Below are 14,205 nucleotides of genomic sequence, written 5' to 3' on the forward strand. Positions count from 1 at the left end.
AGAAGAGAACTTCCTTTGTGTTTGAAAGATTTCACAGGGGATCAAAGCATGGATGGCAGAAAGGAGTAAACATCGGGCCACTCTCTGCTGGTATACAAGCTATTTCCTTGCCAGAGAGGAGAGCTCAACCCTGCAGCCACTTTTCTGTCTTTGCAAATTTGAGCCATACTTCAAAGTCAGATTGACATATGCCTTCTAAATATACCTTGTAACAGTGCAGTCGCATAGTACTGGCTGGACTACAACTGAATGAATGACTACCACTCTGAAGTCTTTCAAACCTTGAAGACACATTACAAGTACTGGTTATGCAGCAGATGGAAGAGGTGAGAAGCTAGCTGAACGTGGGTCACTGAGGCAAGTCAGTTTTGAGCAACTTCTGCCTCTTGTTCTAGAGTTTGAAGGGCATCCTGAAGAGGCAATGTTAGCAGAGTCTGGGGACTGGGGCTCCTTGACAAGACCTAGATGAAAATGAGGCCAAGGAGAGTGGTGATGCCCTGGAAATCTCTGGGCGTGAGTCCCACAGAAGACACAGCAGTTTCTAGAAGCACCACAGAAAGCGCCACCACCTACTTTTTCATTTGTCAAATCTATCTAGAAGACAAATGGAAAGACATTGTGTTTCCTTGGTATTTCTCTTGGTGCAGGAAATGGATCAGAATAAGAAGCAAATGAAAAGATGTGTGTGTATGCATGTTCATGTGCGTGCGTGCGTGCGTGCGCGTGTGCGTGCGTGTGTGTGTGTGTGCGTGTGTGTGTGTATTAGATATTGCCAAAAGCCTCAGCTATGCTAGGCAAATGCTCTACTATGCCACTATATCCCATGTGAAAAGCCTCTATTTTTTAAAAGCCAAGTGAGGAAGAAAGAGGTCAAATCGGCCTAAGCCATAATACATGGCTGTCCATATTTCAAACCCAGGTAGTCTGACTATTGTTGGGCCCATGCTTCTGGTACTAACTACTGATATACTCATGATGATAGTTCCATTGTTCTTTTACTCATGTCAGATTTTCCATTCTGAACTCTAGTTCAAGCTCTCCAAAGGCATGGACTGTATTTTACATGCCTTCTCCAGAACCAACCAGAAAAAATAAATTTCTAATGGAAATGGATTACTAACAGGTATTTACACATTCCACATTACCCAAGGGAGAGAACATTTTCTATGTATTTGATAGATGGGCATATTTGCTTTCTCCTTCATGAAATGTGGCAGTCTCTGATCAGGTCCCTCAGGGTGGTTTGGCATCATAGAAAAGCAGAAACCAAGGTGAGAAAAAGTCAGTCTTTAGATTGCTTGAGGGCCTCCCAAAGGAAAGAGCCAGCTAGTGATATCTGAAGTGGCTCTGCCACAACCTCATGACTTCCTAATGCATTTTGAAATGAACAAGACCTTCACCTCGAAAAGGGCTACGCCGTAGCTGCTTAGATTCAGTCCAGCTCTCAGAGTTTGGACTGTTGGTGGGACTGAAGGCTGGTGGGGAGTATATTGTCTTCTGCTTTCTTAAGAAACAACTCTTTGGAAGCTGAGCCAGATACAGGATTTTTATCCTGGAAGAAGTCAGGCCAAATAGTAGGTCTTCCATCCCCTGAAGATGACAACAAAAGCTTTTCACTACTGTAACTGGTTAGGCTGGGGAGATTGGATAGTTTGGAGCTGTGATACAATTAGGTAAAAAATGATATTGTGCTATAGTTCTATTTTTTTACATTTTGGATTTATTTATGTGTATGAATGCTTTGCCTACATATATGTATGCGCACCACATGTGTGCCTGGTGCTTATAGTCGTCAGGAGAGGGCATTGGATCTTCTGAAACTGGAATTACAGACAGATGTGAGTCACTCTGTAGGTGCTGGGAACTCAACTGGACTCCTCTGCGGTAGAAGCCAGTGCTCTTCACCACTCAGCCATTTCCTCAGCCCCAACATGATGGTTCTGGTAGAGCACATGCATCTCAAGTAAGGGACAAGGTGACAGTGTGGTGGATCTATGTGTGGATTTTAACATTTACACTGTCCTAATTAAATTCCAGACTGGCCCAATGACTAGACTGCTGTGTACAATGACTGCAAGAATAAGGCAGAAACCAAAATAATCACATTTCTTTATATGACTTCTGGGCCATGGGCACTTGAATTATCCAGAAATACAGTTTCTATCTATAAAGAGAACATCCTGAGACCAATCTTCAGCAAGGCCTAGTTTTCAACAAGGGGCAATTCTTTCTGAATCTCAGCCCAGAAACCTTTTAAAACACAAATATAGCCATTTTAAAAAAAATCTCTAGAATGTCCACTGGTAGTTGTTATTTTATATGGAGGCTGCTGGTATCTTTGACTTGGGAACTGCTGCCCAGATCTGAGCCTTTGCAAAACCATAATGATGGCGACATTTTCTGTTCCTCTAATCTCCTTTTCTTGTTGGTGTTCCTTCTGACTCTTCCTCAGACACATACATTGCTCTCATGGAACCTCTCATTGTTTACCTGGTCTCAGGAAGAAACAGGACCTATACATTTAAACTGGCATAGGTTGCTAACAGCTCAAATCACATTTCTTTTAGAACTGGGAACACAATATTAAGGGAAGAAATGCATGGACCTCATGGCAAAAACTGACCCTGAACGCTGGCATTTTATGATAACTTTATGTATGTTTTCTCGTTTGTGCATTTTTTTCTTGTTTAGATTCAACTGTCTGTGAAAGCAGACCATCTCGTCAGCATCGCTTAATCCTTCTTGAAGCACTGATAAAGAGCTCAACTTTTCCTGGGATAGCTCTTAGTGCTGCTCTTAACCTTTGAACTAGAATAAACATTGAATAATTTCCCACTGATATTTGCTGACAACCAAATTCCTTCCAAGGCTGAGGCAGCCTGTGATACCCTTTGGAGGAGAAATGTGTCTCCAGTGGCTCCTCTTTCTGAAGCCTTTCCCTGTCTAGTAGAGGCCTTCTAAAGGGACACTTCTGAAGCAGAGATTTCTCTTTTTGTCAGAAGTGGTTTCTATGTATCCCTGACTGTCCTGGAACTCACTCTAGACCAGGCTGGCCTCAGACTTACAGAGTTCCTCTTTCCTCTGCTTCCTAAATGCTGAGGTGAAATATGTGTGCCACCATCACCTGGTTGACATAGAAATATTACAAATGGAATGAAATCTACTTTTTATTCTTTTTTTTTATTTTTGTTTTTTTTGAGATAGGGTTTCTCTGTGTAGCTTTGCGCCTTTCCTGGATCTTGCTCTGTACACCAGGCTGGCCTGGAACTCACAGAGATCCGCCTGCCTCTGCCTCCCAAGTGCTGGGATTTAAGGTGTGCGCCACCACCTCCCGCCTACTTTCTGTTCTTTACCACTTACAAAAACTCGGGTATTTGTACAATCAGTTTGCCCAATAATAACATCCAATTGGATCCATTTCCAAAGGGTGTAGATATACAGCCAGGAAATTCCAGAGCAGCAGGAGAATTTAGACTGGTTTGCTCTGACTCCAGACATATGAGATGGTGTAGGCCCCATTCAGGCCATCTACTGAGATCCTTAGTGACGAGAATCAAGGTATTTTCTTCAGGTGCAGAAGTAGGTAGTATTAAAACTAAACCTGCTGCCAGCAGGTGGTGTGAAAAAAGAGTTGATGATTCTCCTTGCTAGAAAATGTCACTCAGCTCAGTGGGGCACACTGAAACCCTATATTAGATGACAAGAAAATTTTACCTTTTTTTTCTGTTGCTAGGAATAGTCAACTGCTAGATACTTAGTGAAAAAACTACAACTGCCTTAGCAGGCAGAAAAAGAAACCTTTTAGATTCCATGTGTGTTTTACCCCTTGTAGAGAACAGACTAGGTGTGAACATAAATCATCTCAAAGTTCTTTGTCTAGTTGTGTTTGAATGAAGGTGGGGTTGGAGGAGAGAAAGGGAAGAAGGGAGAAGAGAGAAAGAGGGAAGAGAGAGAGAGACAGAGAGAGAGAGAGAGAAGAGAGAGAGAGAGAGAGAGACAGAGAGAGAGAGAGACAGAGAGAGAGTATGAGAGGCAAGAAATGAAGATGAACTATATTGTATTATTGTATTTCAACACAACAATGGAATAGAATTTCAGAGCTAGGAAGGACTTTGCTGCTCTATCCTGATCTGTAGACATGTGATCTGTATTAGCCACCACATGACTTTTTGGATGAAGAAACAGAGGCCCAAGAAGGGGAAATATGTTACCCAAGCTGACTCCATGATAAAAGGCAGTCCCAGGATTAGAGTCCTTGGTTTTTAAATTTTTCTACTATACTTCCATTCCCTTTATAGTCAGTCTCTTAAGCATCTATGACCTAAAGCACCTTGGTAGACAATTTTACATCTTAACAAAACCCCTAATGACAGAAATTCTACAAGTTCACGTTTGTGTCCCTGTGAGAAAGTACAGGAGAAAAATCAAATTATGAAGAGAAATGTTTATTTTGGTTCATAGCTTCAGTCAATGGTTGCTGGAGTGTTGCTCTCAGTCTGTGGCAGGCCAGCACAGTATGGCAGGTAAGCATGGGAGTGAAGGAGCAAAGAGGAAGAGAAAGGGGGATAGGATCCTAGAGTCTTTTTCAAGGGCATACTCCCCATGACCTAACTTCCCATTAGGCCCCACCTATGAAAGGTTTCATTACTTCCCAGTAGCACCATGGGCTGGAGACGAAACTTCTAATACATGGGCCTTGGTGGGTACATTTCAGATCTAAGCTATAGCACGCCCTGTGCAAATATATTCCATTGCCATTTATGGTTAGAAAGTACTATAAAATAAATAATTCGAAGATCTCTTCCTATGACATATACTCATTACTGTTCAGTTCTCTCCCTAGTGGAAATGAATATGTTCATTATTACTTACAGTATTTGAGAAATGTGGACAGTCTGTGTGTGAGCACATATATCACATATATATGCATATGTAGCCAATAATTTAAGCTCAGATAGGCTAAATGACTCCTCATGACAAACCATACCAGAGAAATAGCATATAGGAGGTCGAAAAGACTTAGGCTTTATCTTTGTTTGCCTTCTGCGTGATTGCAACAGACTGACTCATACATAGAGGACAATCTAGCAACTAAATGTCCAAATCCAGAGATACTCAACTTACGTAGTTCTCAGTTAGCCAGACTCAGTTGCTAATACTCTTCCTAGAAGTGATAATCAGGGAGAATATAAGTCAAAACTGGATATTTGCTTTGCCAGAGAGAGAGAGAGAGAGAGATTGAGATAGAGAGATAGAGAGACAGAGAGACAGAGGAGAGAGACAAAGAGAGATAGGAGAGAGGAAGATAAAGACCAGAGGGAGAGAGAGAGAGAGAGAGACAGAGAGAGAGAGACAGAGAGAGAGACAGAGAGACAGAGAGACAGAGAGACAGAGAGACAGGAGGCAGGCCACAACTAATCCTGTATTCTCTACCTTCATCATTTCTAGTCTACGGTAACAAGCACTGATGATTGAAATGGTAATATGATGGACACAAAATCAGCAATGCAAGGTTCAAGGTGTCATGGTGCATGCCTACAACTCCAGTACTCCGGAGTTTGAGGCAAGAGGATTAAGAATTTGAGGCCAGCCTGGTCTATACAATGAGACTTGTCTTAAAAACAATGAGCTAAAAACAAAACAAAATAATAATGAGCTCAGTCTAAGAAGATCTGGTGGTAGAGTACAGTTACTCATCTCTACTTTAGCAAAAAAAAAAATAGCTTCTCATATAAACTGAGCATTATAGTGCACTTCTGTAATTCCAGGACCTGAGATATGAAGACAGGAAGAGCAGAAGTTCAGGGTCATTCTCAGCTACACAGTGAATTTAAGGCCAACTTTGGATACTATGAGACATTGTATACAAAACAAAAGAGCCCCTCTCCTTCTCAGAAGATCATCTTTTCAATGGAATTTCAAATTTGGGGTGGAAGATGTTATCCCTAGAGAAACAGATCGACTGGATTTATCCAAAATGTAAGTGAGGTGCCAAATTGAGTAGCCAACTGTGCATATTATCCCCTGAGGCAAAAATATTGGCTCAAATATTTTAAAACATTTTCAACAGATAGCGAGAAAGTTATGAAATTCAGTAATGAAATCTAGAATACCAGCTTTCTGTAGACTAAGACTGCAATCAGAATTGTTCTGGAAAGAAGTCAGTTGAATAACTGACTAATGTATATTCACTGAGGCAGTCAGACTGTTTCATTGAACTTGCAATGGGCTGCACATCACTGTGACTTCTGCAGAAACCCAGGGAAGCCCCGTGGTAAAGCAGTTACTCACGGCAATAAGCTGGTAGGAGTTGTTCATCATGGCAATGAGCATGTTCAGCAGCACTACCAGGGAGATCACGTTGTATGTCCCAAACATAGTCGCTCCCACAAACTCGGTGAACTCGTGTCTGGCCTTCACATTAGTGACATAGAGATTTAAAAGGCCAAATACAGACCAGAAGAGTGACTGAAGGGTTTCAAAGAGCCTAAAAGAGATGCAAGAGCAGGTTAGTTCTCTGAAGAGGTATAAGAGAGCAAGCATGAGGTAGTCTATAAGAGGGCAGTCAGGTTTGGGATGGGTAGACTGGCATGCTTGTGCATTTTAGTCTCTTAACACAACAGCATAGCCAGGACGTTTCATTTGGACACGTTGCTTCTTCTTCCTGGGATATTATCTCTCCCCTCTCAGTGTGCTGGTAACCTAAAAATGCTCAGAGCTTATTTCACAGGCCACTCCCTCTATTAAACTATCTTCCCCACCTTCAGACCATGTTATCTACTACTTTCCTAATTATTTGGGGCCAGCAAATTCAGAGCTTAAGAATATGGAGCTTTGCAAGTTGGAGGGAGGAGGGCTGGAGAGAGAGCTCAGTGGTTAAGAGCACTTGCTGCTTTTCCAGAGGACCCAAATTCAGTTCCTAGGACCACACCACAATTGTCTGTAACTCCAACTCCAGGGAATCTGCCTCCTCTGGCCTCCTTAGGCACTTGCACTCATATGCCCACGCTGCCATAAAGACACACACACACACACACACACACACACACACACACACACACACCCCTACATGTAATTAACACGATAAAAAAATCTTTTTAAAAAAGTAATATGGAGCTTGAGCTATACTGCACTATGTTGAAATCTCAACTGACACTTTTTTTTTGCAAGTTGTCTTCCTCCTCTACCTTTCTTTTGATCCTGAGCATGGAATTTAGGGCCACATATATGCTAAATATGATCTCTACCACTGAGGTGTACTCCAGACCAAAATTGCTACTTGTGATTCTCACAGAACTCAGATGGTACTAAGCTCAGTAGAAGAGACTGATGAATCTCAAAATAAGTTATAATTTGTAATGATATATACATTAAGTATTATTAAGAACTCTCTCTATAAGCATATTTTACATGTTCTTTTTAAAAGTCTTGACATCTCCTGGTTCACCTGGAACTTACTGTACAGACTGGCCTCAAACTCAGAGATTTGCCTGCCTCTGCCTCCTCATCGCTGGGATCAAAGGTGTGCGCCACCACACCCTGGCATGTTTTCCTTTTTTATGAATAATTGTTCTCACGACTCATAAAACTTTACTGTAAAAAGCAGTGGCTTTCATGTTAGAATATGAGTTACTAGTGTATAAAGTGATGTGTGGCACTGCAAATAAATGGGAAAAACAGGTGATGGGGACCTTGGGGACAAATTCAAGAGAATATTTGTATATGATAACTAGAGGATTCAAAATCTGTGGAGGAAATATTGACTTTTTAATGAATAAGAAACCAATAAATTAAAGAAAAACTTTATTATTATTGATGATGTTGCATTCAGAGATTGATTGGCTCAAGGACACTCAGCTAGTAAGTGCTGAGCCAGAATTCAAGGGCAGGTCTTTGTGACCTCGCCAAGCCATTACATCAGTCTCTATTAGATGGCTTTGCAAATTATTGCTTCCTGTTTTAGTTTCCATATCCAAACATGGAACTTTGTAATGATATACTTTTGGCACCCGGGGTTTCATCTGTCTTGCATTCAGAAATATGCCTACAGCAATATGGTGCAGTTAGCTCATGGGTGGCACATAAGTCATTTCCCAAGCACAAAGAATTGTAGAACATAAGAAACACTACCTAAGAATGAACATACATTTTCATTCTTATGTTTTGTTTGTGAAGAAAATGTATTGTTCTTCATTTACAAGGTAGAATCAGGAGTATCAGGAGTTCAATGTTATCCTTGACTGCATAGATATTTGGAGGCCAGCCTGGTCTACATGAGACTGTCTCAAATTGGAAAAAGAGAAGTTAGGCCCACACATCTCTTTGGCAGTGCTGAAGATGGAACCAAGGTCTTGTACATGCTATGTGAGTGCTTTAGCACTGAACTATACCCCGAGCCCAAGAATTTGTTTTCTTTGAAAAAAAGGTCTTATCTCTTCGGATTGCTTTAGTTCATTTGTAATGTACATATAATAATTATAGGAATTTGTGGAATAAAGTTTTGGTCCAGGTAGTTTCTGTGTGATAACCAAATCAGGTTAATCATCATCTTTACTGCCTCTAGGATGTGCCATTTCTTTGTGGTGAAACATTAAAGTCTGCTCTTCTAGCAGGTTTGGAATATACATTGTCTTTACCTAGAGTCACCCTACTGAGGACAAGAACTCCAGGGCTTTTTGCTCCTATCTTAGGGCAACACTGTTCTCATTGGCCAAGCTTTCCCATGTCTTCCTCCTCCTTTCCTGATCTTTGACAGGTACTACTCTGTTCTAGTACTAGACTTCTAGAAGCTTACTTTTATCCCCATTTCAAAGCTTACATTTTGTTTGATGCAAGTAAATACTAAATGATGGGGCATTTGAGACTCAACAGTAAGATGGGAGTCTAACCTTCAGGGGCCAGGACATGAGAAGCAAAAAGTATGGCAAGCGCTGGGATTCCAGGTCTGTGCCACTGTACTGACTTACACAATGCTGGGGGTAGAAGAGAGAGCTTTGTGTGTAGAAGGCACACACTCTACCAATTGAGCCTCATTCTTATCACCTCTTCTGAAATCCCAGGAGACTGGAAGTCAGAGCTAAGCAATCCGACGCAACACACAGCCCAGCGGAAGGTTAAAATAATAGGGAAGTAGGAGGTGCAGCAATCTAGTTCTGCTAAGAGGGCACAGCACAGGTGTTTGTGTTTTTTTTTTTTTTACAGATTTGAAGCCGGGACCATCAGGACACCAGTAAGGGAGCAAAAATCTAGCTCAGCAGTTGGATGCTATAAGTTAAGGCAACTAGGGCTCGGAAAAGAAAAGGAAAAGAGCTATGGTAAATAGAAATGACATCCTGAAGCGCCAAAGCTTGTTAGAGACTGAATATACTCAAATACAGAAAACATTGCACAACACATAACAATGCCACAAACAAGGCAAATATGTAGATAGGGTCTGAGTTATTTGCATCTCCTGCATGGACTATGTTAAATTCCTTCACCCACTTCCATATCTGCAACCAATAAAACATCACCGCCACTTGTTCCATTGGCTCATACAAAGATTCCCTAAAAGTGTACAACTGGGAATTCAAAATCGACCTTATGCATGAAGTTGTACAAGAGGGGGAAAAGGAGGAGAGTGAGGAATGTTATTCCTCAGTGGTGGAGATCGAGAACTCCCTCAACACGGCACACAATTTGTTTTACCCATAATAAAATCATCCCAGGAATGGGTAAACTCATTAACCAAGTTTTAGAGTTCTAATACCAGTAGGACAGCCTTTCAGTTTTAAAGAGATTCTTTTGGAGAGGCCAGTCAGCTCATTTTTATTTAGCAGCAAACAAACGTATGGAAGAAGCTAGCTCAAGAAGGGCACAGGCTGAGGATACAAAGTTTCTAGGAGACTTGATTATAGCCTCTACACACTTGATAGTCGAGGAATGGAAGGCAAACCCACACCAGGTGCTTGAGGTAGAAAACTTGCATGTGGGGAGCCATCCACAATTAGATCACACAGCTAAGAGGGGCACAGGCAAACAGGGATCGGGGCTGCAGTTCTCTGGACATAGGGTGCAAATCTTAACTTTCTGAGAAGCAAATAATCTTCCAAAGGGAAGGAGTATGGAGAAAATTTACCGGTCTGGACCTAATTCAGACCAGAGAAGAAAAACTAGAAGGTGAACTGGAATAGAATGGCTGCTTGGGACAAAGAAATGACACCCTCTCATGTTCCACAATTAAACTGGGTTTTGCTAGTCCTAATCGAGGAAAGGACGGTTGAGGCCCTTTGTCGTCATCCTTATCCTTTCTTCAGTTTGTGGGACCTACTCTTTCTCACTCTCCCATGCCCCTGATAAGATTCTCTCTCTGGAAAGAATGTGCTTTTCCTGTGTTCCACTTGGTCCAACTTTTGTTTGACTTTCTGGGCTTGGATAAAGCCTCATCGCCTTTGAATGACTGCTTTAACTACTTTCCTACAAGGTAGGCTTAGCTGTCCTTCTTTTGTGCTTCAAAGTCCTCTAGTATTAGGCTGCAGAGGGACACAACAGAGTGGAGAGCCAGTAGAGGGGAGTGACTAAGGTCAAACTTTACAGCTCTCTACTTACTGGCCGTATAACTTTGCTAAAGTTACGGAACCTTTGTAAATGTTAGTTATCCCTAAAATACTCACTGATTGCTAACATTCGTTGCACTCATACTGCGATAGCTAATCTTTCATTTCTTTTCTTTGCTTTTGTTTTGAAACAGTGTCTCATTTATCCCAAGCTGGTCTCACATTTACTATGTAGCCAAGAATTACCTTGACGTTCTCTATCAGCTTCTGTCTCCACCTCTATTGCTAATGTTTGTTGCACTCATCCTGTGATAGCTAATCTTTCTTTTCTTTCCTTTGTTTTTATTTTGAGACAGTGTCTCATTTATCCCAAGCTGGTCTCACATTTACTATGTAGCCAAGAATTACCTCTACCTTCTCTATCAGCTTCTGTCTCCACCTCTTCCATACTGAGATTACAAGTGTGGATTACCACACCCAGTTTACCTAGTGCTTGGGTAGCAAGCAGTCTACCAATTCAGCAGTATCCCCAGGCCCTCTTGTTAATTTCAAAAGTAGCATAGAAAGTAGTAGGGATCATTATGACATTTTCATACATACACACCATGCTTTATACTTATTTGTGTAGTGGTTAATACTGATTATATTGAGAAGCACCTACCAGACCAGTAAGGCACTTGTCTTATGTGTCTATATTTTCAGATAGGATTAACTAAGTGGGAAAAGGTCTGTCCTGAATGTGGGGAGCACTATCTCATAGGTTGGAGGCTCAAGTACAATAAAAGAGGGATGAGGAGAACACCTGTAAGCACAGATATTCCTTTTCTCTGCTTCTTTGTCTCCATGGTATGGGCTGCTATGCTTATCATGCCCTCCCTGCCATGATGTACTGAAACTACAAGTCCAAAGAAATCTTGCCTTTAGTTGTTTGCCAGATCATTTTTCACAGTGATGGAAAACTAATGAGTGTACTCTATGCCAAGCATCTTGCTAAGTGTTTTGCATATACTAAAGTATTCTATTGTAACCTTATGAAATACTGTCATTCTTCATTGGCCAGCGAAGAAACTGAATACCGAAGAGACCATATGTACAGCAAGAAGCAGAGGTAGAAGATATAACCATCTTCTTTGACTCAGGCCCCAACATTTAATCACCTTACTCTAGTCCCTTTGAGGCTTTATGGAATGCCCTCATCACAATGTTTAGCATATGGTAAATGTGAAAGATGCCATTTACTGGGGTTGGGGTTGTCACTCAGTCATAGGACACTTGACTAGCATGTGGGAAGTCTTGAGTTCAATACTCAGCAACACACACACACACACACACACACACACACACACACAAATATGGTAGGTAATCTAGTTGCTTACTTATGTTCTCCATTATACTATAAACTTCTTTACTAGAATGAGTCCATCTTATTTAATATCCTCATTGCCTGGTTCATAGCAGTGACTGAATATACATTTTCACAAAATAATTTATAAGAGATTACAGAACGGCATAACCAATGCAAGTTCAAATGAGTGACATCATCTATAACAACAGGAGCTGGGACGATGGGAGGAAAGCAGGTGACAACTAGTAAGAACTCTTAAAACAGGATCAGAACAAGAGAAGAGCCTTCGGTCAGGACTAAGTTTGTATCTAAGCGAAGAAGGTGGGAAAATACACACTAAATGCAGAAATTACCACTGATTAAGTAGGAATAGATGCCAATAAGTGGTCACTTTCTGGTGGAAGGAAGGTGGGACTGGCTTGCTAGGTAATATACCTTTATCCTCTTTAGCACCATATCTACCCACGATTATTCGACCTTTGTGTGGTGGAACTTTTTCTTTCTTTCTGTTTTTTTTTTTTTTTTTTTTTTTTGAAACAGAGACTCATGATATCACTCAGGATAGCGTGGAATGAGTTAGGAAGTCCAGGGTGGTCTTAAACTCACTATCTTCCTGCCAAGCTGTCTAAGTGCTGGGATTAAAGGTGTGCACCACTATGATGCTCCACAACCAACCTTATATAACTCCATAGAACCAGTTAGATTCCCATATCTCTGGACACAAATGCAGATTGCCGCTTGTATGTCTGGATTGGTATCATAGCTCTGCCACTTAGGGTTTATGCAACTGGAAGCAGCCTGCTTAATTGCTTTGGACCCTAGTTTCTTCATTCATAAAATGGGTAAAACTGACTACCTCAGGGCTAGCATAGGAACCAAGTGTATTTGTTCATGTAGACCTGATTTATAAGAGTAGCTGAACCTCAGAGTACTCGGTAAAAGTTAGCTATTTTTATTACTATTGTTAATCTCTCTATCTTAATGCTCCTGTGCTCCTTGTAGCTTTTTGGGTCATTGTAGATTATTATTCATTTGTGTCTCTAGTGCTTCATAGTTGTGACCACAACACAACCATTTTTATGTTTTAAAGTTTTTATACTGGCCAATGAGATGGCTCAGCAAATAAAGGTGCTTGCCATCAACCCTGATGACCTGAGTTTGACCCTCAGAACACATATGGTGGAGAGAAGCCACTCCTGTGAGTTATCCTCTGATTTACACACACACACACACACACACACACACACACACACACACACACATACACACACACACACACACACACACATACACACACACTAAGGTAATCCTCATTCCCTCCCACATGCAAATAATAAATAGATAAAAAAGAATAAAATAATTTTTACAAATTTTGGATATAGACACCTTTTATGTACAATCTTCATATGTATCATTTATATAGCTGCCCAATAATCCACCTAGCAAAGACAAAGGCTGACAAAATTACCAATGCTTTGGGTGAAAATCAATGGCATGCTTCATAGATTTTCAGATGACACAGGACTGGGAAGGATACCTAATACGTTAAAATGAAGAATCAAGATTAAGAAAGAAAGTCATCCTCTGACCTCTACATTCATGCTGCGGCACATGTGCCCCCTGCAAAATGTAATAAAAAAGATTCAGAAGCATTTCATCAGCTTGAAGCAATGGGCTGAAACTAACAGATGGAATATAATAGAGATCCATGTATAGCTTTGCTCTTAAGCCAAGTGTCCAAGTGCTGGATGAGAGCAACAGGGAATAATGCCAAGGGGTTTTTGCTGAAGGCAATCTTAAAGCAATCAGTAGAGTGGCAGAGCTGAACAGACAACTACCCAAGGGGTAGAAATAGAAGCAAGTGATCTACAGTTAATAATAGGATAGCTTCATGTCCATCCATGTTGCAAATGGCGTCCTTGTAGAACTGGTGACTCTAAATAAGGTCACTAGACTCACCAATGTTTATTTTCAGGTCATAGTGTATAATATTTACATGAGGTGTTACCGCTGGGGAACATCAGATAAAAGCTCCACAGGTTTCTCTTATATTATTTATTATTGTTGCATGCATTACCTCCAGATTAAAAATGATAGTTATTACCAGTCTTCATTGTTTCAATTATTTGATGCACATTTTGAATACCTTTGTGTTCTGGGCCCCTGTATGGTAAGTACAAGCCTGGTTACGATGGGAGTTTTCAGTTTGGTGGAGACAGAGACAGATGACTAAAATACAGAAGGTTGCATGTTACAGCAGATATGTGTTTATAATGCTGTAGGGCAACAGAAGAAATCCACAGCTGAAAGGGAGTAAGAAAAGGC

The 14,205-nt window shown here is 41.0% G+C and overlaps 1 protein-coding gene across 2 annotated transcripts in view; it reads right to left on the minus strand.

Moving 5' to 3' along the window:
• Positions 1–14,205, minus strand: part of Trpc5 (transient receptor potential cation channel subfamily C member 5) — a 261,694-nt gene that overhangs the window by 24,404 nt on the left and 223,085 nt on the right. For both annotated transcript variants that reach the window (XM_037199143.1, XM_028876912.2), the window contains one exon: positions 6,292–6,487. In XM_037199143.1, coding sequence (XP_037055038.1) covers positions 6,292–6,487 — 196 coding nt within the window. The remainder of the gene's footprint in view (positions 1–6,291; positions 6,488–14,205) is intronic.

This window comes from Peromyscus leucopus, chromosome X, assembly GCF_004664715.2.
Source record: "Peromyscus leucopus breed LL Stock chromosome X, UCI_PerLeu_2.1, whole genome shotgun sequence".
Lineage (NCBI taxonomy): Eukaryota > Metazoa > Chordata > Mammalia > Rodentia > Cricetidae > Peromyscus > Peromyscus leucopus.